The following is a 24,639-nucleotide window of genomic DNA, read 5'->3' on the forward strand; positions in this document are numbered from 1 at the left end:
ACAACCATATGTACCTAGCGATGATCGATTTGTAAAAAGCACACAAGGAAATAAAAATGAACAAATCTATACCGTTTGCATAAATTGATGAGAGCTGCTACACACAGCAGATCTGTGCACAGATTGTGCACAGATTTTGTTGTGGGGCCCACCACGGGTCCCACACAAATCATCCGAGCCGTGCATTAAATGTAAAACATTTTTTCAAGGGTCTCCGTAAAAAATAAGCTCAATCCGATACCTATAGGTGCTTCATCCAACCATCTAACTTTTCATTCAGATTTTCGGATAATGAAAAGTTATATGGTTGGATCGAGCACCTATAGGTATCGGATTGAGCTTATTTTTGCGTGGGCCCTTGAAAAAATGTTTTACATTTAATAAACGGTTTGGATGATTTGTGTGGGACCCATAGTGAACTCCACAATAAAATCTGTGCACAATCTGTGCACAGATTGCTGTGTGTGTAGACTTTCTGTAAATTGATAAGTCATTTGTCGGTGCAAAAGATAATGGCTTCTGTACGTGTGAAGTAACAAGTCGATAGGCTAACAGGCCATTACAGTGCCTCAAAGACGCTGTATGAAGTGACTAAGATCTTCGGCAGAATAATTTTGTCGAAAAGAGTACTTGTACTTGTCATTGTGTCAGGTTATGATTTTTCTAAAAATGTAGTATATGCAAAGAAAAGTGGCAAATTCACAGTACAGTACTAGAAATGGATCTAATAAGCTAGCTAGTACTACATTTGTGGACTTTGATTGGATTGATCACATCTCATGTCATGTACCCCTAGCCTGGCTTCACAAACTAACACATGATCGAGCTAGCAATGAGAATCCAATCAGTACCTCATGACATGAGCATCAAGGGTTTGATAATATATAATGGCACATGCATGGCAATCATATGCATGCACACTAGCTAGCTAAGCTAGGGATTTCTTTTTCTTAAACGTAAATTGTGGAATAAATTGATTAATTAGGAGAATGGTAGTACTTTCAGAACCTGCCGTGACAAACCCCTCCATGTTAGTGGAAATTCTTTATACTTTTATTGTCAGAAAACAATTTCTGTCATGAGCAATATTGTAAAATTAAGGAGGGAGAGAGAGAGAGAGAGAGAGAGAGAGAGAGAGAGAGAGAGAGAGAGAGAGAGAGAGAGAGATGTGTGTGGAAGAAAGGTGATATATTAGTTTATGTGCATATATTAAGCTAGGTACAGGAATTATTGGAGTGAGGAATGTGGTTTGTAAGATGTAGAAAAAATGTAAATTAACTAGGAAGATAATGAAGAGCTTTTTTGTATTTATCTCAAAAAACAAGTAAACAACTATGTGAAAGGGCTCCAACACAAAACCAAACACCTATATATAAAAGTTACAAAAGCAACTAACACGTTACTTTAGTATCAAGGTCGGATTTGTCTCCCGAGATTATTCAATGTGCTTGAACACCTGAATTATCAAAAAGGCTCCAATTAATAACCAAATACCTATATATAAAGAATATAAAAGTATAACTAACATGTTGAACAAGTTTGCATCAAGTGCGCGCTTTTCATGTACATCTTTTTTTAGTGATCGTGTGATTTTCATGCATTTAAGATTTCCTTAAATTGGGGGAAATTATTCGGTCACCTGGACATATATAGTTATGTATTCTAAATTTGCTTATACTAAATTCAAAACTTTACGAATCGTATACACTTGGCAATAGACTCACGTATTTTGTCGTATTTTGTATGGTTATTAAACAATTCAAGACAATATATGTTCCGCGCGGACACCGAATGATTTTTCCACACACGGGGTTAGGAATCCTGTGTCCCCTTAAAATCTATGGTCCATGTGCTATAAGGTATTCCAAGACTTTCGAGATTGTGTAGGAATCTCAAAACATGAATCTTGAGCCATATGTCCCCTGCAGCCAGCCCACGATCATGCACCCTTAATTAGACCACAAACAATATGAAAGGAAGTTTATAGAGCAATCAACACATACTTATGTATACAAATCATTACCGGATAAACGCTCCACCAGTGTTCTCATAACATGTTATATATATTATCAGGATTAATCGAGATGCGCATAAATTGACCCGGACACTTGAGTTATCAAAAAATAATAAAAATAATAAATTGACCCCAGTGCTACGCTAGTAGTATGCAGTCGTCGTGGGTCATACCCTATAATCATCTTGTAATTAATTACGTAACAAATTGATAAGAAGCATGAATATTTTCTCAACAAATCCAGTTTATTCTTTAATTTTCAAAGCATGATTCATGAAAAAGGAGTAGGTTTTGGTGGGGAACTGGGGAGGATTAGATGAAATCACAATGCTTTAATTCTTGTATGATGGATGGAGTACTACAGCTTTGATTTGAACATTATTTTGGCTTGTTAATTAATTAATGCAATAATCGATCTTCACTTTTCTGTGTTAGACCAATTCATACGGATCAGTAGTTTTGTCTAATTTTACTTGCCTCGCATGATGACGATGGGATTGGTCTCCAAATTAGTTGGTCTACTAGGCCTAGATTATCAACAAAAATCGTACGCCTCCGAGGTTGATAATTAATTCAAACGCTCTAATTAACTTTGTAGTACTTTTGTTGTTTGCGATCTTTGTATGAAAGGATATGCCCCCGTATGATTGCTACATATCCTTAAAAAAAACAACACTTTGCCTGGTCTAAAGTCCATACACATTAGGAGTCACATCAATGTCCCATAATAACAAGGTTCCTCTCTTAATCTCTTTCCCTAAATCCAGGTTTTTTGCATCCCAAGAGGCACTTCTCTTGATTAGATTAGTAAAAGAAATCAAAGTGGGTGTGGACTGTGGAGTTGGGAAGATGCTCTTGGACTTTAGGTTTATATAAAATTAAACTCCAGCCTTTACCTAATGCACAACTAGTTTCATTTTCTATTCACTATTGGAGTCAAAATCAGCTTGCTGAAGCTCCATTTTTTTTGTTATTAAATTTCAATTCTTTTCGCCTTAAAAGAAAACGATGTAATTATGATTGCACAACCAAATCACTTTTTTTTTGAACGGCGAAGAAAATTTTCATTAATTATAAAATCAAAAGATGAAAACAACCAAATCACTTTAACCCTTTTCCGGCCCCGAACCCTACCGATTCTATCTCCGAAAACCCTTGGGCATGTAGCTTAATTTATTTGTTGGATGCATTGGCAGCCATAATCGCGGGGAGGAGACTATTGAACTCATATATAACATAGCGAGACATAATTCTACAATAATTCTAAACAATGAGCTACCACCACTTCATTGGACGTGTATGTTGATTGGGTGTTGGAGTGCTTGCTTGATATGTATATACCAAACAAAATGGCCGTGCGGCTCGGCTTAGGACCTAGAAGTCCATCGTCTCTTTGTCTTCTTGTGTTAAGTGTTTATCCTCCGAGATGGGTTGGTTTTAGTTTCCATTTCGCTGTATCCGGAAGGAATCGCTGTAATTTTGCCTTTATGGCTTGAATGAAATGAGCTTTGGATCAAAAACAAAAACAAAAAAATCAAAATAGCCATGCCTGGTTCAGTGTCAACTAAGAAAAGTTATTGGAATGTTTGCACAACCCGAATTTTATTTTCGAAAATCCTATGTGTACCGACCATTTTTGGACCGAAACCGTACCGACGGCCGCGCGCGGCCGTCTCCGGCCACCGGACGGCCGATCCGAGCCGTCCAAAAATTTTAAAAAAAAAAACCGAGGGGCCCCACGCGGGAATTAACGTCATCCGATGTGTGTAGGGTGCTTGATCTAAACACCCTATTTTTCGTGTATACATATATACACGAAAAATAGGGTGTTTAGATCAAGCACCCTACACACATCGGATGACGTTAATTCCCGCGTTGGGCCCCTCGGTTTTTTTTTTTAAAATTTTTGGACGGCTCGGATCGGCCGTCCGGTGGCCGGAGACGGCCGCGCGCGGCCGTCGGTACGGTTTCGGTCCAAAAATGGTCGGTACACCTAGCAGTACTCTTTTATGTTCGATCCATAAGTAAGTATACAAGTCTATGTGATTATGGGGTTGTGGAGGAGATTGGGATCATGCTGTAAGAAATGGAACATGCTAAAAATAGCCTACTGAACTGTTGTCTGGGTTATAAAAATGCATGAAAAGAAAGTATAGAAGTGTATAAAAACCTATTGAAACATAAAAAGTGTATTTTAAGTGTTTACTACTCTCTCCGTCCCATAAAGTTTGGCACTTTCACTATTCCAGTCCTATGAAAAAATTAACTATATCTTTTAATCTGTAATATTTTTTATAAGCAATATGGATCTTGTTTGATAGATTTTAATTTGTTCTATTAAACAAAGTTCAAAAAATCACCTAAAACGTTATGGATTGAAAGATATATGCAATTTTAAAATGACACGTATTCCTGAAAATGCTAAACTTTATGGGGCGGAGGGAGTAATTTTTATCATTTTCTTTGACTTATTGACATATCACTCAATAGAAGGATCAATCAAGATGCCCCAATTAGTTGATAGGTACACAATTTTGAATTGGGCTTAGTGCAGCCCATTAAGAAAATTATGGGTTTCGAAAACGGCCCTTGTGTAAATGTGGCCCATTGGTACTCAGGTGTTATTTGTCAAAGATTGGGTTGTTGAAGGCTCATGTTTTGTCAATTAAAGCCTCTTTTAAGGCCCATCAAAAATAGTAGGATCGTAACTAGCCCATCCAATTGGTTCGTAATGGGCCCGGTAGTCGAGTCCTACCCAAAGCTAATTTTGTCCCCCTAGAAAGATTATTAAACCCAGAGCTTCTCAAAACCCAACAACTTCATAGCAAAATGACAATTCAAAAATACCATTTACACTTACTTTATAAAATATAATTTATCTTTATGATTATTTTGAAAAATATATTTATTCTCATAATAATTAACTTGACGTTCGTCAAGTTGATTTGGATCATCAAAGTAGAACCGAAAAAGATCCAAAAGAAGCTGAATTGGACTAATTAATTCCATACCCATGATTGGAGAGTAGGATGCTTAAGATTTATCCCTACGTGGAGCATCAGAACCTCCAAACCAAACAGAAGTCGTGAAGAATAAGCTCCATCCTCAAGTAGTTATCCCATCGCTGTTTGTTTCTCCTAATTTATGGTGAGCTTACTTTTTGTGTAGTTTGAGAATATTTCATTTAAAGAATAAGGTATTTTTTTTCGATAAGCACTTTTTCATGAGGATGGATAGGATACATGACATAGAAACACATGAAAAATAATGGACGGTTTCATGTTTTCTTTTTCATGTATCATAGTAAGCGTTTATCCTTTTTCATTGAAGAAGTCCCAAACGCATGAAGAGCTCTACTCCAAAGTTTCAAACCGTGGATTAATCTTGTTCATTTAAGAAAATAATTGGTTTGTATAATCTTGTTCGTTGAAACAGTGCTTTCAATAGTTTAAATTTATTGAAAAACTCTTTAAAAAAAAGAACTCTTAATATTTAAATTAAATCTTCAATTGTGTAAATGAACAGCCAAGATATAACTCTAGAAGCTTCTTGGACGGGCACCTAATTGCTGGATACGTTTAAATTCTTTTTCGCAGGCGGTAGAATTTTGGATTTTTCGCCATCATTATTGTGGACCCATTGTACATTTATTGTACAATAATTTGAAACGATCATCTTGCAAGGTAATACTATATCTATGCAAAAAAATTAGCTTTATCGAAAGTGATATATATATATATCAAAAGTTAAATTTTTTGTTCATAAAATAGATGGTTAAGGTCGGTTTAACTTCAAAATTGCTCACAGAATTACTCCGCCACTTTTATAAATCAAAATTTAAATTTTGATATGTTTACCAGTATTCAATTAAGCTACTTTTTAACACAGAATATGATATTTTACGAAGCCTACAAGACGAGCTGTCCAAATTATAAAATGGACCGTGGGACCCACATTAGCGAAGACGGCCTGCCGTATGAAACGCGGCTCACATCAATAGTTTAATTAATTAATATTAAGAGCCTAATTGCCTTATTTTCCAACAGAAGGATCTAGAAACCCTAGTACACACTATATAACTCTCGCTACCCAGTGCACGCTCGTTCAGTCTTGCTACCCCAAAACCCTAGATCCCTTACGTCCGAGTACAGAGAGAGAGAGAGAAAGCGACAGCGGTTGGTTTCCTTCGACGACGTCGGCGATGGCGGAAACCGAGACGTTTGCGTTCCAGGCTGAGATCAACCAGCTGCTGAGCCTGATCATCAACACTTTCTACAGCAACAAGGAGATCTTCCTCCGTGAACTCATCAGCAACGCCTCCGATGTGAGCCTCTCTCTCTCTCTCTCTCTCTCTCTCTCTCTCTCTCTCTCTCTCTCTCTCTTAAAGGCTTGAATCATGCGTTGTTTGTGCTTTTGGAATCGGTTTGACTTTTGACTTTATCGTTTTGTAGTTTATTCCTGCAGTCTCCTTGTTTTGTAGGTTTTTTATATTTGTCTGTTGTTTTTATGTGCCGATCTTAACGTTCCCGCTGTATGTTTACACATTCAGTGTTTATTAGGGTTTTAGCCCGTGTGTAGATGGTGTTTAGGACATGAGATGTATTGTAATTGAACTCCATGTGCCTACAAAATTGATTCAAAATCGCCATTAGAGACATTCAAGCCACTTGTTTTTAGGAAAAGAAACAGGCTGCTCCTATTACATAATTCTAGAGAAAGATGGCCAAGATTATTCCATGCGGTAATCAGCTCATAATCTCTCGCTATGTTTAGCCTGTCTACTGTAGTTTTCTTTATTTTACCCTTCTTTCTTCAAGAATGTAAAAAGAAAGACCAATCCTGGTTTTTAACTCATGAGATATATTGTAATTGGAAGAATCAAGATAGTAACAGTCGACGAGTAAAATAAACTGAAACTTTGTAACTGGAACGGTTTGAATGTGTTGGAACAATACAATGTGTTCTGTTTGTACTGATACAGATATATGGATTTGGTACTCTAAGTTAGAATGACGTGTGGTGCATTGTATATTTGTATCTGCCACATGTTTCGTATGTACTGGCTCTGAACCGCATGGAGACGGATTGATGACTAAATTCATGTTCAGCTATGTTATGACGTGTATGTGTACCTGATATTACAAAAAACAAAAGTAGAATGCTTACAAAAACAAAAGTAGATTGCAATAGCTGCTGATTAGGTTTGGGTTAGAAACAGATTCTGTTCATATATACTTTGCCCAACCAAAAAATATTGTTAACTTAGGAATTTTAGGTGTTTTTTCCCATACATGTATTTAGGGTATTTTTTTTCCACCCATTGAACTTTGCCGGGGCTAATCATGGAACTTTTCTAAATTGGCTTGAAGAACTTGCATAACTGGTGAGAATATTTGGAGTAGTGCAGGGCTCGGGACACCCCTGTATTTGCCCCTGATTGTATCTGAACGGGATTGTATATGCTTATTATGTGATGGAACTTCTCATTATTGGAAGTATGAATTGAGTGAAAGTCTAGGTATCATTCAATATTTTTGAATATCTTTAATTGACTAGCTGCATATATCATCATTGCAATGATTGTTGTACTGTTTGCTGTATCATAGACTGAATAGTTAAGATATTTTTGTTATGATGTTTTCATGCGATAGTATACTGCATATATCTATAGAACTGGATTAAATTTTGTAGTTCCATTGGAATATGAGGTGGTATCCTTCTGGTTTGGCTAAAATGTTTGGAAATTTGGTTCTTCGTCCAATGCAAGTGTTGCTGCTGTAGGTTTTATGGAACTGTTTGTCTGTAAATACTTATTTAGGGGAAGTCTCTGGTTCTAATTTTGCAGTTCCACCATGAGTCTTCTGCTGTAGGTTTTATGAAACTGTTTGTTTGCAAATACTGATTGTAATAAGGGGATCTTCGATATTATATAGGCTCTGGACAAAATTCGGTTTGAGAGCTTGACTGACAAGAGCAAGCTAGAAGCACAACCGGAGCTCTTCATCCACATCATTCCTGACAAGGCAAGCAACACTTTGACCATCATCGACAGTGGCATTGGCATGACAAAAGCTGGTATGCAAATGTTGTCTTGTATCATTATGTTTGGAATCTTGGGATCATTATGTTATCATGCTATTCTTGGTTCCTTAATTCTTCTCTAATCTTATGTTTCCAGATTTGGTGAACAATCTTGGTACTATTGCAAGGTCTGGGACCAAAGATTTCATGGAAGCCCTTTCTGCGGGTGCTGATGTTAGCATGATTGGTCAGTTTGGTGTTGGATTCTACTCAGCTTACTTGGTTGCTGAGAAAGTCATTGTGACTTCAAAGCACAATGATGATGAGCAGTATGTTTGGGAGTCTCAAGCTGGTGGCTCTTTCACAATCACCAGGGACACCTCTGGCGAGCCTCTTGGCAGGGGTACAAAGATTATCCTCTTCCTTAAAGAAGACCAGCTTGAGTACCTTGAGGAACGCCGACTCAAGGACTTGATCAAGAAGCATTCTGAGTTCATCAGTTACCCAATCTCTCTATGGATTGAGAAGACGACAGAAAAGGAAATTTCTGATGATGACGATGAGGAAGAAAAGAAAGATGAGGAAGGGAAGGTGGAGGATGTTGATGAAGAGAAGGAAAAAGAAGAGAAGAAAAAGAAGAAGATCAAGGAGGTGTCTCATGAGTGGTCGTTGGTGAATAAGCAGAAGCCCATCTGGATGAGGAAGCCAGAGGAGATAAACAAGGAAGAATATGCTGCTTTCTACAAGAGCCTTACCAATGACTGGGAGGAGCACTTGGCTGTGAAGCACTTCTCTGTTGAGGGTCAATTGGAGTTCAAGGCCGTTCTCTTTGTTCCTAAGAGGGCACCTTTCGACCTATTTGACACGAAAAAGAAGCCAAACAACATCAAGCTTTATGTTCGCCGTGTTTTCATCATGGATAACTGTGAAGAGCTGATCCCTGAGTACCTCAGTTTTGTTAAGGGTATTGTGGATTCTGAGGACCTTCCTCTTAACATCTCAAGAGAGATGTTGCAGCAGAACAAAATCCTTAAAGTCATTCGCAAAAACCTGGTGAAGAAGTGCGTTGAGCTCTTCTTTGAGATTGCCGAGAACAAGGAAGACTACAACAAATTCTACGAGGCCTTCTCAAAGAATCTCAAGCTGGGAATTCACGAGGACTCCCAGAACAAGACTAAACTTGCCGAACTCCTTCGATACCACTCCACCAAGAGTGGCGATGAGATGACCAGCCTAAAGGACTATGTGACCAGAATGAAGGAGGGCCAAAACGACATTTACTATATCACCGGTGAGAGCAAGAAGGCTGTTGAAAACTCACCGTTCCTTGAGAAGCTGAAAAAGAAAGGCTATGAGGTCCTCTACATGGTTGATGCCATTGACGAGTATGCAGTGGGTCAATTGAAGGAGTTTGAAGGAAAGAAACTAGTTTCTGCAACAAAGGAAGGTTTAAAACTGGAGGAGAGTGATGATGAGAAGAAAAAACAGGAAGCTTTGAAGGAGAAGTTCGAGGGACTCTGCAAGGTGGTGAAGGATGTTTTGGGTGAAAGAGTGGAGAAGGTGGTGGTGTCAGATCGCGTGGTGGATTCTCCCTGCTGTTTGGTGACTGGAGAATACGGATGGACAGCCAACATGGAAAGAATCATGAAGGCTCAGGCTTTGAGGGACTCCAGCATGGCGGGTTACATGTCGAGCAAGAAGACCATGGAGATCAATCCTGAGAATCCCATTATGGAGGAGCTGAGGAAGAGGGCTGATGCGGACAAGAACGACAAATCTGTCAAGGATTTGGTTCTGTTGCTCTTTGAGACTGCGCTGCTGACATCAGGGTTCAGTCTTGATGACCCCAACACTTTTGGAAACAGGATCCACAGGATGCTCAAACTGGGTCTGAGCATCGATGAGGAGTCTGGGGATGCTGACATGGACATACCTCCGCTGGAGGAGACTGACGCTGATGCTGAGGGGAGCAAGATGGAGGAGGTTGATTAAGCCAACAACCCCTTACCTTTACATGGTTTTGGTTTATTAGTTTCTTTAAATCTCTGTCTGGGTTTTTTAGTTTTCTCTGTGTCGCTACCTGATTAAGGTACTGGATTATGCTATTAAAACTATCAAATGCTGGCTGATTTTTGGGTATGGCAGTTGTTTGTCTAGATTTCTGCCTTTTGACTCTTTAACTTGGATGCTAGTTAAAGTTTTTGCCCTTCTGGGTAGAAAGGGTTATTTATTTGCATGCATGATGTGGTTGTTTTTGCTTGTTTACTCTGCTACACCGTTTGGTAAGTGGTGGTTTTCTTAAAGATTGCTTGTGCCACCAGGTGAGTTTGATAATTGTCCTGTGAGCCGGACTGGATTCGATCAAACTTTATAAATAAATCATTGCGCAGGAATGCTGTAGGAGGAATGGTTTTTGAGGATTTGTGGCGATTCCTGCAATAACCGTTGAAGATGAGCGAACAGGTCCGTTCCAATCAATCGAACAGGTTGTGAATTTTTCATAAGAATGGTGCTCTTGTGAAATAGTCGGAGTAGAAAGCCGGAGTTACTGCATCTGTTTAATTGCGCGGTTTGTTTGGAAAGAACAAATTATTGCACCTTTTAAATAGAACAGGAGACTCGCTTCTGTTTGTGTCAGCATTTCTTTCTGCCGGCAAACGCTTAATCTTACTCGAAACTTTTTGTCATGGATTGGGGGATATCGTAGTGCGCTTAATCTTACTTGAAACTTTTTGTCATGGATTGCGGGATACCGTAGTGCGCTTAATCTTACTCGAAACTTTTTGTCATGGATTGGGGGATACCGTAGTGCACAAATACATTACAGTATCTTGTACCTCTTATTCATGCCGGTGGTCTCTTCCATGGATGCTGGTCGTCTCTTGCACATTGTATAATCTAACATCGTACTTGTCGATTAGATCAAAAATAAACAAATACTTGTCGATCTAAATACTACGTATCATGAAAGCTAAGACGCACGGACACGTCTACCGATCTCACGTATTCGTTACCGGCATGTGTTATTTGCGGACACAACACTTACAGGCACATGTAAATATTTGTTCAATTATTTTATTATATTTCTTTTACTTAAAGACACATTGTGGATATGTTAGGATACGTGAACGACACTTTTGGAACATGAAAAGGACACATTAAAAGTTGAACAATTTGAAAAACTCATACCAGAGTGAAAATTGAATACTTTTATTTTGACCGTTGATTTGTATCTTCATAGTGTTGCACTTAATTTGATAGAAATCATTTTTCCTGACTTTTACATGAATCCCTAACATATCTCTCTAATACATATACATTTTACATTTGACGTGTCCAAGCTCTAATTTTTTTAAAAATGACGGTGTCTGTGTCTTGTCGTGTCCATATCTTGTATCCTTTGCTTCTTAGCATGAAAGTATTAGACTCAGCTTTAATACTGTTTTAATCTTCAATACTGCTCCAGTTCGGGAAAAAAAATCTTAATACAGCTCAACGTATGAAAATTTACTCCATATGGAGTACTGTTTATCCACAGACATCACTCACATGCGCAATCAACAATCTTGGTAAAAAAAAATAAAAAATACACAACCTGCAATCATTGTGAAAAATGAAGAATACAATGCCGAACTACCATCAGGTCCTACTACAAACAAAAGGGCTGCATTTCTCTTCATCCCTTGAAAGTACTAAGCAATAGCAACGAGGATGCAGAAATCCTCAAATCCAGAACCGGTATCAGGTATCTTCAACCCGAGAATGAAATACAAAGCTTGGGAATGTAGTGGTGATGTCCCTGTTCAAGAAATTAAGCAAATGTAAGCACTTTAGAACATGCTGTGTTCCGATGGTCTGTTCAATATCGTTGTTTAATAGCTTAATGGTGGATCTTGCCTGGTTATCTGTGTGTGTGTGTGTGTGAGAGAGAGAGAGAGAGAGACTTCAAGTTCGTTAACCTGGTATGCATACCATGGTCTAAACTTGATAATCCGTCTCAAAAAGTACTAGATTTTCAGACACTGAAGCACCTCAGTTATGATACAAGTACTTATTTGGTCCTAAGATATTGTATGATGTGTTGAGAAAATAATTGCAAGAAAAATTTCAAATCTACCAATGCAAGCCACTTACAGAGATGATGTATTTTCCTACCATAATCAAAAGACTTTGCAGACTAATCAACTCACAGAACATCTACTTGGTGTTCCTGCAACACCCCTTCGGCCCTTCCAGCCCAAAACTAATGTTTTAAAAACCGGATCGGACCAGACGGTTCAACCGGTTGGCCCGTCATTCCTCCGGTTTGGTCACACCTGAAAGCCGGCTTAAAGCGAAAACCGGCTTTAATAGTGAGAACCGTTCCAAACGGATGGTTGAACCGGTATCGCTGTTAAAATTTTGAACTCGCCATTGCTTTACTGCAACAGTGGGGCACGTGCATACATTTCCCCAAGCGGACGTCTAGCATTTGCAAACGGAAGGAACTCTTTATAGATGAAGGAGTTCCCAACACTTCCAAATACCACCGATGCGGGATTGCAAAAATGTGTCCAGAATCCTTTCTCCCCAATTCCTCCTCCTTTCAGGTTTCACTCCAAGATGTAGTCCATTGATTTTTCCAAGCTTTCTATGCATGAATATTTTTTACATGCTCATTTTAATTAGTTATTTATTTTAAATATATTTATGACATCACAGTTCGAATCTGCTTCAACCGGTGACCCATCCGCCGGGTCCCTTCTCCAGTTCGCTCACCGGTCCAGTTTTCAAAACATTGCCCAAAACCTTCTAGCAATTAATCAACCGATCCATTTTTTGGCATATCAACCTCAACATTGGGGGCAAAATAAAATCAAATATAGGAAACAAACTAATAAGAATTAGATTCTTACTTGAGGTATTGAAGGGTCATATTTTTCAATAGGGATGGATGCTGCAGAACAAGACTTCTCCACTCTTCCTTGTCAATCTTCCCATCATGTTTTGTATCAGCTTCCTCAAAGGTCTGAAACATTACCCCAAAACCAAACAAATCTTCTTTCATGTGGTTCTTGCAGTAGCAAATAACGAACAACTGTATGCTATCCCAGAAATAATCTTTTTAACCAAGGAATTTGATATCCAAGCAGAACTCTCTACACTGTCCAATCTTTGCTAAATCATGTTGGCGAAAACTGAGTTTGGCGCGTCTATAGTTATCGCTTTGAACTTATGTGATGCGTTGCTCAAATGCTACTTTTCTGTAAGTTGAAATATATGGATGGAGTAAAGTCAATAGGCATATTACTACCTTCATTTCCCCTGTGTTAATGCTTTGGCCAATACATTCAGAAGTCCAAACTATACTCAACGCCCACACCTCTGTTGGCAGCATGGATTGTATTTCAGTATTTGTATTGGCAATAGTATCAGTTGCTTGACAATTGCCACATGTCTGGTTATGTGAGGTTGAGGATTGTAATACAATGGGATCTTGAATTGGGAACCTCATCCTCAAAAGCTGGTTTTGATGTGGGAAATAGAACTTCTGATTATATGGACTGATAGTTGTTTTTGCACAAATGAGTTATGCAACCATAAACGTGAAGAATGACATAAAGAAAGAAGACTGTCTAAAGGTGAAGAATGACATAAAGAAAGACAAGGGCAACAACGCACTGATTAGTCACAATGGATACGGATATATTGAGCTAATTGAGGGTATATACTTTGAGTCATTCAAGTTGAGGAAGCACCTTGTCAATGATGTTCTCTATGACATCATCTGAAAGGTTCATACCAGATTCTGCAAGGGTCGCTACTACCATTTGCTTCACCTGCATAGTGGAAATCAATTAAAATTCTGAAACTCCAAACACATATGATAAATAGAAAAGACAAGTAGCATGAGCTACAGTGACAACTATTGCTTACTGGTACTGCAGTCATCTAAGAAAAGGAACAAACTAGAAAAACATTGCATCAAATGGTAGAAGTAACATCTCGAAATTCAACCATCAAATGCCACGAGCAAAAGTGCATCACATTATGGTCTTGTGTGTCCGTGGTGAATTATGATGGCTTCCCTTTTGGCTTAGCTTTATTAAAAATCATTAAAAGTCACAGTCCCCAAACATGTGGTCCTCAAGTGCCAACAATATGCAAGCAGTTGCTCCAAATGCCTTCTCGATCGCAGATGACTGAAGCGAGTGCATGTATTCCAATGCACAAAGCGAGACAAACACATTTTTAAAGTAATTCAACCATGTCTCAGCACACGAAGGAACTAGTGAAGTTTAATCTGAAAAGTATTATAGCAGTGCCTACGGATTTATAATCAGGGAATATATTAGTAATGTAGTATCTCTTTGAAATTCAAAGATGGAATACCATGCATTTAGGTCAATCTTGAAGACAGAAATTCAGGAAGCTCAGAAATGACTAATGAAAGAATACTGTAAATTGGAAATCATAAAAGGGTTTGCCTTAAATTTCATACCATTCTCCCAACAAAATACAAATAGAGCAGTTGTGTTTCTACTGAGCCAAAAATTAATTAGAATTCACGTTTTCATAGTAGTACTCTCTAACATAGCAATCCACACTAAGGCCTGCAAACTATAAGCAAACAAAACAAAACAGCCAAAGTCCCAGTTTAACTAGTTTAGGTTGCAAAACTGTTCATGTTAATACGAATAGTTACCTCTTGCCTCTCAATGAAACCTTGCTGCTTGAGGTCATAGAGTTGAAATGAAACTGAAACACATGATTATGGGTTCAATGAAAAGGTAGTTCCAAATAAATGAACAAGTAGAAAAATTATCTTCTAATCAATACTGAAGAACTGAAGCGTACACTCAATCTTATCATCAATAGGGGCATTTGGATGAAATACAGAAAGGGCGCGGGCGAATTCTTCAAAGCCTAGGATGCCATTATGTTTTGTGTCAAACAAGTCAAATACCTGCAATTAGTAAGAAAGCAAGTAGCATTAGAAGATTTAGAATATTTGTCAAGTATAGTGATTCCACTATAACTGATGCATGTAGACAAGTTACACAACTATTTCCAAGTCTGTAGCCCTTAAAACGGGAACATACAAGCACAAAAGAGCACACAAATAAAAACACTTTCACATATATGCGTGTATCAACGTAGAAACCATTTATAGAGTAAGCACGTTTCTTATCAATAGAGAGGCGAGTAGAGAAGTTCATAATGTATGGTGCACCGAAAAAGCTAGTGCAAGATGTATAACATGTGTTAAAAACTAGTTTATCCTTCCATAGAACGTCGAGTTAGGGTGAACTTCGACAAGAGTAACAAGAATAATGTCTAGATATTAATTACCCGATCGGCAAACAAGCTCTCCTTTTTGTTTGTCTTAAATAATGCCAATTGAAACTCTTCCTGCGATATGATACACAATGATGGTGTTGAAGAAACTGGTGTTAGATTATGAAGAGGCAACAACACATCTGCACAAAACAATCTTAAATAACATTCACGTCTCATCTCAATATGTAGCATAATGCAACAGGATATCGAGAAAGATTAGATGAACCTTGTTGATCAACCCGTCATCAATTACTGCACTGCTAATCTTCTTAAAAAGCTCATAAAGTGCCTCTATTTCACTTACACTAACTGCATCCAAGTAGCAAAATCACAATCTTAGTTGCTCTTTCATAAGAGGAAATAAAAGAACCAAAAAGAATGGAGTACAAAATATAAGTATCCATACGTACATTGAGAACCGTGGAGCTAGTTAGACAGCATAACAAGGGTAAATGGGTAATGACATCATTTCTTTTAATTTTGAAAATTTAAATGCTACATGCTTAAGACCAAGCATAATTGGTAAATATGGACGATGTGTTGATCCTCGCGTTGCTTTGCATTTCTGGAATTTCAAAGAACAATAATATAAAGTCAAGATAGTAAGGACCAGCAGCATACACACTGTATCCCTCGCAAGAATTTCAGGATCTTCCAGGTCTCTCGGTTGTCTATCAAGATCACAACAGCCGAGTAGGGGAGCACATAAATGCTTAACCCAGTCTAAGCAATGCAACATGGTAAAGCTTGCACATCAAAACAATCCATACCTGGCCAGAAAGAATCGTCAATCTATTTTCTAGCCAGTTGTATGGCAAAAGAGGACCAAAATGAAACAGAAGTAACCTGTTGACCATTTCCGGATACTGTTTACTGAACCCAAAAGCGGAGAATCGAACAGACAGGTGCACTCTCCTATATCTCTGTTCAGAAATCAAATTCGATTTCCGTTACAAAATGCATGAAACAGACGGGATTCACATAAAGGAAAGAAGGAGACTTTGCATGAAACAGTATACGGAATGCACTTTACTTCACTAATCAATGAAAGTTGGACAAAATGCATGTTCAATGCGCACTGGGTCACCTATACCTCTGTTTCCGTGCAATTTCAACAGCTTGATCACACAAAGATTCCTACCAATCAAAGTCTTTTGTAGGAGTCTTTACACTTTTGTGCAATCCGGTTAAATTGCCCGGGAACATAGGTAGAGAAGCATTTGCGGTACAGGTGTTCTGAACTGTGCTCAATGATCAGTCTTTCAATAGCAATGAGAAATGGAAAACCGCCCATTCTATCGTACAAGATGTGCACTTCAAACTGTAGCAAAATACGGATGTGGGTGGGGAGGGTGGTCTACTCGTTATGTAAGGCAACCATATGGGGTGGCGCTCTGGAGGGGCATCATGAACGGGTGGGATACCTTCGCAAAAAACACTCATATGGTGGTTGGCAATGGGACAAAGTTGACATTTTGGAATCACGTGTGGTGTGGGGATATGAGCTTGCGGGTTGTTTTCCCTAGTATTTATCTTCTGTGTGATAGAGATGCAATCGTCGCAGATTATCTTTCGCTTGATGAGGGGGTTATAGTTTGGGACATCCGTTTGAGAAGGCCAGTTCAAGAAGGGGAGGAAGAGACTTTGATGGCTCTTTTTGCTAAAGTGTATCGCATGCAAGGAATAGGACGAGGGGGGGATGAGATGCGTTGGAATCTGTCTAAATCAGGATGCTTTCAAGTGAATTTTTATTATCAAGCTTTAGGTGGATTTGGGAATGCTTCCTTCCCTTGGCAAACGATTTGAAAGACAATGGCGCTGTTGAGGGTGTGTTTTTTTGCTCGGTGCGTGGCTCAAGGCAAGATTCTTACTATTAATAATTTGATTTGTAGGCGGAGAATCATTGTTAATAGGTATTGCATGTGTAAAAGGGGTGTGGAGACGGCAGATCATCTCCTCATCCATTGCCCCGGTAGCATGGGAACTTTGGTCCGTGGTGTTTTCTTGGTTTGGGTTAAAATGGGCCATGTCGAGGAATATTATGGAACTCCTTATTGCTTGGAACGGGGCTAGAGCGGGCAAAAGAAGGAAGCGTGTTTGGGCCATGATCCCTCTTTGTGTGATGTGGACTATGGCGTGAAAGAAATTCGAGATGCTTTGAAGGGGTCGAAAAGTCTTTATTTAGAATCAAAAGTTTAGTGCTTAGCAGTTTGTATAGTTGGGACAAGGGAGAATGTAATCCCTCTATTGATCAATTTTTAGATTGGTTTGAGCTTTTTTGTTGAATAGTGGTGGTGTATAGGGCTTTTTGTGCAGGTGGCCCTCTTTTTGTATACGGGCAGCATTTCCTTAATGCCATCTTTTTAATACAATTGCTTACTTATCAAAAAAAAAGAAGATGTGCACTTCATAATTCGCGTCGAGGAGTATCTCTCACAATTGGCAGTTGGCTATCAGTAAAACATGCAACAGCTATCACAATTGAGTATTAAAACACGTCGAATGATCGGTAAAAGTAAAACCCAATATCAACAACACATACAAAAAGCTAATACCGCATCAGAAAAAAGAAAAGATATTTACATTGAAACTACCAACAGCGAGTAAGAAAGCCCAATCGACAAACCAACAACTTAATTCCACGAACTGATAGATAAATAAGAACATATGCAGCGATTTAATGAGAAATTCAATCTTTTAATCAAAACCAATGATTGAATTACGGATCTAGCAATTGTCTTATTGAATTGGAATGATTCGATGTCAAAAACAGAGAATTGATGGATTCACAATGGGTAGATGATATATATATGGGAAGCAGACCTCAACAGAAACCCTAGCTCAGTTCAGATTATGCAGCGCCCGCTGCAGTGATAATGATACGTAGTCCCTGCAGGTGAGAGGGACTCAGGGACTCGTGTTTCTTATGTCTGATGCGAAAACGATTGAAGGAGGGAGAATATATACACAGGTGACGGGCAAGAGTAGGCTCTGGGATTAATTGTTTTTAGGAAGGTGATGAGGATAATTTCACTTATCATCTCATTTAAGCTCGAGATCTAAGCTCGAGATTAATTAATATGTACGTAAACTGGCTCGGAGATTTCAGTCCCCAAACATGAGTGTTTGCAAGGACTTTAAACAGAATGAAAATATGGTCTATTTTTCGGATCAAACTTTCCAAGCGGCCGGAATATGTGTTTATTTTGAATCTTTAATTAGAATTTTGGTACTTAATCATTAATGTCCACCTAGATTTGATTAACATTACGGCTCCATTTGTTTCGACGTAAAATATTTTACAACAACAAATATTTTACATGTAAAACAAATTTTGAACTTCTATTTGTTGTGTTTGGTACGTTCTTAAAAATAGTGCTTTGAACTTTTGTAAAAAAATATTTCCAAACGACCAAGGTGATCCATCGGTTTTGGTCCTTTCGAAGAATAATATGGGAAATGTTACAAATTGGGACATACATATACGTAAACATATACAATACAAGAGAGAGAGAGAGAGAGAGAGAGAGAGAGAGAGAGAGAGAGTTCCACTTCTTAATTGGCAAGTGAGTGTTGATTTAGTGGAACAGAGGGTCATGATCAGTAGGGGTAAAATGACATACGGAAATTTGAGTCGTGAGTTATTTTTCGCTGGTTTGGAGTAAAATATTTTACTTGTAAAAAGTTTTTCCCAACTTTCGTGTTACCAAACACCAAAAATTAAGAAAATATTTTTGCGGAAAATATTTTCACCCCAAACAAACGGAACCTGCATGTGTAAGTGATTGATGCAGGGTCATCTGTCATTTCCAACTTTGGCATTATGTAAATCAAATCAATGCCAAGGCTTCTAATTAGTAATTACTCGTAATTATGGAGGGTTATGTTGGTATTACCAATTCAGCATCATTAGTTTACAAAAAATATCTCAGGGAATCCGTATCCGTTTACACACATATTGGTTAGTATAGTTTTTAGGTTACTAATCTCACCGTTCATTACTCGCGAACCCATATTAAGGTTGAAGCAAAATTTCGTATGAATTGTCCCAATAAGGATTATGTGGGCACGCGCCCCGAAAAATTTTATTTATAAAATTGGGTGCAACCCTTTTTCGGGAAAGCGCAGCGAAACGCTTACAATTCAGAGTCGCCACTCGGGTTTTGCGGTGTGCACCCAAGGAATCGAACTTGAAACCCTTGCTACGCTATTTGATTTTGAAAAATGCGTAGACCGGTCCGTCGTCACCTTCGATATCTGAGGTTTGGGAGCCAGGTTACGAGAGGGGAAGGGTTTTATGGCACTCCTCTCGCCTAATCCGGAGATCGATCTCTACTCGGGCATTTTGTAAAACATTTGCATTTTTCTCTCATTAATCATTTTTTTAGCCAATTAGGGCAAGGAACAGTTAAAGGGGGATTAAACTGTAACAAGTTGCATTTATGTGAAAAAATGTGATGGATGATTTATTTGAAGCAAAAGATAATAGATTGAGAACAAGCACTTGCGAGCGTTTTAAACAAACTGGAGCACGCTATCCCAGAATAGGGCACACAAGGGGAGGCTGTATGCACTGGCCAGGCCACTGCATACAAGAACTACTTGCGTGCGCCACCGGTAGACTGGCATTCGCTAGAAAATCTAAACTCACAGCTCCTGTTTCTCAACCCTCTGGGCTCTGGCAGGACCAGTGCACACTCAAGACAAACCACGCAATTAATATAGCAGAATAAATACACTTACAGGCAGCAGAGATGACTTTTAGAGCTATAAGATGAACAGAACGCCCCATAAATAGTGTGGGGATCATAAACAGAGGCCAAGGCTTAACTGTCATGCAAAGCCCAGCCACTAGACCTATTGAAACTGTCGTACGCCGGTTCAAGGACCCCGTACGCCAGTTACACTATTTGGTTAGTGCTTGACTTTGCATGATCTGGGCTCTGGAACATGACCAGAAGGATCCCAGAGGCCTTTTAAAACGAAAATAACAGATGATGACTACACAGCTCTTAAAATACAAAAAGCAATAAACTGGTTCTTATCATGGTGAAAGGTGATAAAGCGAAGAGAAAACAGAAAGATGGGTGGTCAATGATCCCCACGCCAAAGTGCACATACCACCATGACTGCGCGTACGGCTTATTGTTACTGGCGTGCGCCATTGACTACCATACACAATCCTTGAAATGTTGCCAGCTTTGGGGTCAGGACTGGTATTGTTACCAGCCTTGACCCTACTGGCACCCCTCAGAGGTCAGAACAAGTTGCAAAATAAAAGGTGGTATACCTTTCGGATAGAGTTGGGTGGATGGTTTGAGCTTGAACTTGAAGTTTGAGGGATGAATGATGAATGATGAATATGGAGTGTGGTGTGGGATAGAGAAGTGTTTGTTTCCCCTTTCCACTGATGAGAGAAGAGGGAGAGCAAAGTAAAGAGAGAAAGAAGAGATTGAATGCCTTTTATGAGTCTTAACCTTGTGAACCCTTTGCATATAAATGCAAGGGGGGTATTTATAGGCCAGGAGTGGACTGAGGAGAAGGCTGATCAGTTGGGTTAAAGATTGGTTAGGTTAGGAAGAGAGCCTCCCATGCATTAAATGCATGAGACTTGGGTTAAAAGGTACTGTAGGAGAAAGGGGGAGCCGGCTGCACAATGGTAATCATCAGGGGACTGTAGACTACGTCAGGGTGGCCACGAAAGTCTCGAGCACGTGGTTGAATAGTGATATTTGACCGACTTTTGACTGGCGTACGCCGACATTATACCTGCGTGCGCTGGTGGTAACTGAGTCAACGGTCGATGACTGACACGTGGCAATTGACCCATGGCATTTTTGGATGCCATCACTCATACCAATACATGCTCCCAGGCCCGGCCTTGAGATTTTGGAGACCCCAGGCCAGATATGAAAATGGGGCCTCTCATATTTTTGTATATAAATTTGTTGTCCATTATGAGAAGCAAGATTGCCTTGTAGCTTGGTGGCAAGCATGCTTTGAGCATGATCTTGGAGTCCAAGTTTGCGAGTTCGAGTTTCACCGCCTTCAATTTGAACAGTTTTTTCACTTTGAAAAAAGTTTGACATACATAATATTTAACCTATTTTGCTATTTGGGGGCTCAATATTTGGGTCCAAAATGGGAGGCCCTAGGCAGTGGTCGCCTAGTGGGCCTATGCCTAGGGCTGACCCTACATGCTCCATTAAGTTGGATGCAGCTGTCAAAATTTGCACTTTGGTATGGTTTTGTCACTAGGAGTCAAGAGATATATAACAGGGGTACCTGACCTGATCCGAGGGTTAATTTGCTGTTCTTACTTGACCAATCCAAAATGAAAAAAATAAATAAAAAATTAGTTTTTCTCATTTCATTTTTTTCCCTATAGTTTCCTTACCTTTTTCTTTTGCAAATCCAAGATCCAATAGTACCAATGCTAGCATTTCAATCATCTGGGTTATGTGATTCATTATGTATGACTATGCCTCACAACTTGTGTTTTATTGATTCGTTTTGCCTGGAATAGGTATCTTGAGATTATTTGCCAAATGCATAACACTCAACTTATGATTCATAACTGAAATGCAATGAAGGGCTTAAATATTGAGATCTAGTTAAACTTTTTCTGCATTTGTTTTTTTACATTGTTTCCAAACCTGTAAAGGTTCCCACGTAGATAAGTTATCGAGCTACATGAGCTACATATTCTGTAAACCTCCTTCCATCCCACATCTGGAATGGATAGACATTTGCAAACATCTCCGGGTGTACAAAATCCTTGGTCATAGAAACTTAACTTTATTTCAATGCTTCTTAAGAACTGCAAAACAGGATGGTAAATGATCATCCATTCCATCGGAAGTTGGTCATGAGCTCCCCATTTTTGCAGAGATCCAACTTACATGGTCAAATGTACTCAGTAATTACTTCTGTTATGAAAGAAGCATCTATGGAAGCCTAGTTGTTCTACTCATGCTTGCAACCTTCTGTATCTTGTTCTTATCATCTTAGTATTCCCTTAAGCTAATTTTTGTCATGAAAGAAGCATCTATGGAGCTTAGTTGTTTTGGTCAAACTGTGCACTCTGCTATTGTAGATCAGAGGATAAGGTCAAAAGAATATGGAAATGGTTCTGTCCTAAATTACCAACTCTAACAAGTACCGATACAGAAACGACACAGACACAACATGGACACGGACACGTACTTTTTCAAAAATTTGGGGCATGGACACGTTGGGGACACACGTTGAATATAAAAAATTTGTTAGTACCCTTTGTTTTTCAGGTTACAAAATGCACATTCTGTTATTGTGTGGTTTATACCATTTATCATATTCATTTGATATTTCAGTCTCTAGGAAGTATAAATTCACATTTCCTTGTTTATTTCAACTTGAAGATTTCCATCTCAAAAAAGGGAGACGAGAGAAGACATTAACAATGGTGGCGCAACTTCAACCGACAACAAGAGCAGCCCCACTACGGAGGATAAGGATGGTGGCAATATTTCAACCAACAACACGAGCAGCCCCAAGAGCAAGGAGGACGGTGACACGACTTCAACCAACATGAGCAGCTCCAAGAGCAAGCAGGATGGTGACACGACGTCAACCAACGACATGAGCAGCCCCGAGAGCAAGAATGATGGTGACACCACTCCAAGCAGCTCCAGTAGCAAGAATGGTGACTTAAGTTCAACCAGCCCCAATAGGACAGCTAGCAACAATGATAAGAAGAGGAAGAAGAAGAAGAAGAAGAAGAAGAATCATGGGATGTGAGGGGTGGAGTAAGCAAATTTGGGTTTTATAGTCTAGTTTTAATCCTTTGATCTTTTTGACGGTTGTTTGTCTCGTTTCGTGCAAGATTGTTCTAGTCGAATGATTTCCAATGTGGACTATTTGGTTTCAGTGCAATTAAGCATCTTTTATGAATTTTGATATTTCTTGGGAGGGTGTCCAAGATGCTTTGACCTTTCTTTTGTGTCGTCTAGATGATGATAATCAAAAGGAATCTATATATGAGTTACCCCTTCATGGCCCCTCTGTAGTTGATAAAGGAGTGGTTTTCTAAAAGAGTAAATGAACGTGTTTTGATAAAGGGCAAAGTCCACATTGATCCCCTTGGTTTGGGCCATGTGTGGATATACTCCCTCTGATTCAAAAGTGAGCACATAACCACCCTTCGGACCCAAATCCGTCCATGTTAACGCCAAGTGTGTCACGGTGTCGGGTTGCTGGCCAAGAACTGGAACTGCCTTCTCGCTGTTTCATCTTTCAGGTTTTCTTTTGTCCTTAGTTATATTTACCAGAGCCTAGCCCAGCTACAGGCTACAGCTGCAGAAGGTATGACTGAGGAGTTCAGCCCAGCATTACAAACTAATAAAGGAGTACCAATTACCAAAACGTAGTCGGGTGTCAGATCCAAAAAGAGAATGATCCATCAAAATCCCCGAGGAAGGAGTTGAGTCACATAAAAAAATATATAATGAACGTGTGTGACTGAGAACGCGTCTTTCAAAAACATCTCAAACTATTGCAATTTTCGAGAGTGAAAAATGAGAGCAAAAGGGAAAGGGTAATGATCAAAACGGGAGCGTAGGTTTTTATTTTTATGGATTATGTGATGAGGGAAGTAGTATGTCCAGTGTTTGCACATGTGTTGGCCCACCTTTTAACACTACGCATTTATCTTAAAAGGGGGGAAAAAAAAAGTCTGATGACCAATTATAATTAAGTACAAATTTGTTTACCCTATGATCAAAAAAAAAAAAAAAATTTGTTTACCCTCACTAAATGAGGGGTTTGTGATGGGATCCACTTTTTTCCCACAAATCGGAACGAGGGTATTGTGAACAAATTCAGACTCATTACGATCCTAAAGGAAGCAATAATTATTGCACGTTGTGCTCTATAGTCATTCAACGTCACATATTTATATGGAACACATACACTTAATCGTTATACCATGTATATATATGGGATGTTCCTTCAACGTCACATATTTATATGAAACTCACACACTTAATCGTTATACCATGTATATATATGGGATATTAAAGAGCTCCAAGGCTCTTTTTCTACTGTAAAAAAAGAACTTTGGGGCACCATACGGGACAATATTTTGGCTAAATAAGTCACTTGACTTATTTTTATTTATCTTTGTTCAAAAAAATTACATTCTTTTAGTTTGGCATCATTTTTTGTGTGGATTATTGATTCGTCTCGATAAGAGAAATAAAAAAAATAGTAACAAATTTTGATTCAAACTCCATTTTTTTTAGTAC

General features: G+C 38.9%; 3 protein-coding genes across 3 annotated transcripts in view; 1 reads left to right on the forward strand and 2 right to left on the reverse strand.

The window, feature by feature from the left end:
- Window positions 1-5,985: 5,985 nt before the first annotated feature.
- LOC131321909 (heat shock cognate protein 80) lies at window positions 5,986-10,174 on the forward strand. The gene is made up of 3 exons (XM_058352922.1): window positions 5,986-6,338; window positions 7,948-8,089; window positions 8,193-10,174. The coding sequence occupies exons 1-3, from the start codon at window positions 6,216-6,218 to the stop codon at window positions 10,025-10,027; spliced, it is 2,100 nt and encodes a 699-aa protein (XP_058208905.1). The 5' UTR covers window positions 5,986-6,215; the 3' UTR covers window positions 10,028-10,174.
- The window catches only part of LOC131321912 (farnesyl pyrophosphate synthase), a 30,063-nt gene continuing 15,072 nt past the window's right edge, over window positions 9,649-24,639 (reverse strand). The window contains exon 10 of the mRNA XM_058352927.1: window positions 9,649-10,510. Coding sequence (XP_058208910.1) covers window positions 10,415-10,510 — 96 coding nt within the window. The 3' untranslated portion in view covers window positions 9,649-10,414. The remainder of the gene's footprint in view (window positions 10,511-24,639) is intronic.
- On the reverse strand, window positions 11,502-18,350 carry LOC131321913 (calcineurin B-like protein 3). Its single transcript, XM_058352928.1, has 10 exons — window positions 18,179-18,350; window positions 16,202-16,278; window positions 15,977-16,125; window positions 15,582-15,664; window positions 15,368-15,427; window positions 14,873-14,981; window positions 14,721-14,773; window positions 13,774-13,854; window positions 12,931-13,043; window positions 11,502-11,834 (listed from the first exon to the last, which is right to left on the reverse strand). Exons 3-10 carry the CDS (start codon window positions 16,092-16,094, stop codon window positions 11,777-11,779), a joined length of 675 nt encoding a protein of 224 aa, XP_058208911.1. The 5' UTR covers window positions 16,095-16,125; window positions 16,202-16,278; window positions 18,179-18,350; the 3' UTR covers window positions 11,502-11,776.

This window comes from Rhododendron vialii, chromosome 4a (genome assembly GCF_030253575.1).
Source record: "Rhododendron vialii isolate Sample 1 chromosome 4a, ASM3025357v1".
In the NCBI taxonomy this organism is placed as follows: domain Eukaryota; kingdom Viridiplantae; phylum Streptophyta; class Magnoliopsida; order Ericales; family Ericaceae; genus Rhododendron; species Rhododendron vialii.

Excerpts from the sequence above, each read along its gene's own strand:
- LOC131321909 (XM_058352922.1), top strand. The coding sequence starts at position 6,216 with ATGGCGGAAACCGAGACGTTTGCGTTCCAGGCTGAGATCAACCAGCTG. Across the intron at positions 6,339-7,947 it reads TCATCAGCAACGCCTCCGAT|GCTCTGGACAAAATTCGGTT; the intron begins GTGAGCCTCTCT and ends GATATTATATAG. Across the intron at positions 8,090-8,192 it reads CATTGGCATGACAAAAGCTG|ATTTGGTGAACAATCTTGGT; the intron begins GTATGCAAATGT and ends TTATGTTTCCAG.
- LOC131321913 (XM_058352928.1), bottom strand. The coding sequence starts at position 16,094 with ATGTTGCATTGCTTAGACTGGGTTAAGCATTTATGTGCTCCCCTACTC. Across the intron at positions 15,665-15,976 it reads TCTTGCGAGGGATACAGTGT|TTAGTGTAAGTGAAATAGAG; the intron begins GTATGCTGCTGG and ends ACTTGGATGCAG. Across the intron at positions 13,044-13,773 it reads TAGAGAACATCATTGACAAG|ACCTTTGAGGAAGCTGATAC; the intron begins GTGCTTCCTCAA and ends GTAATGTTTCAG.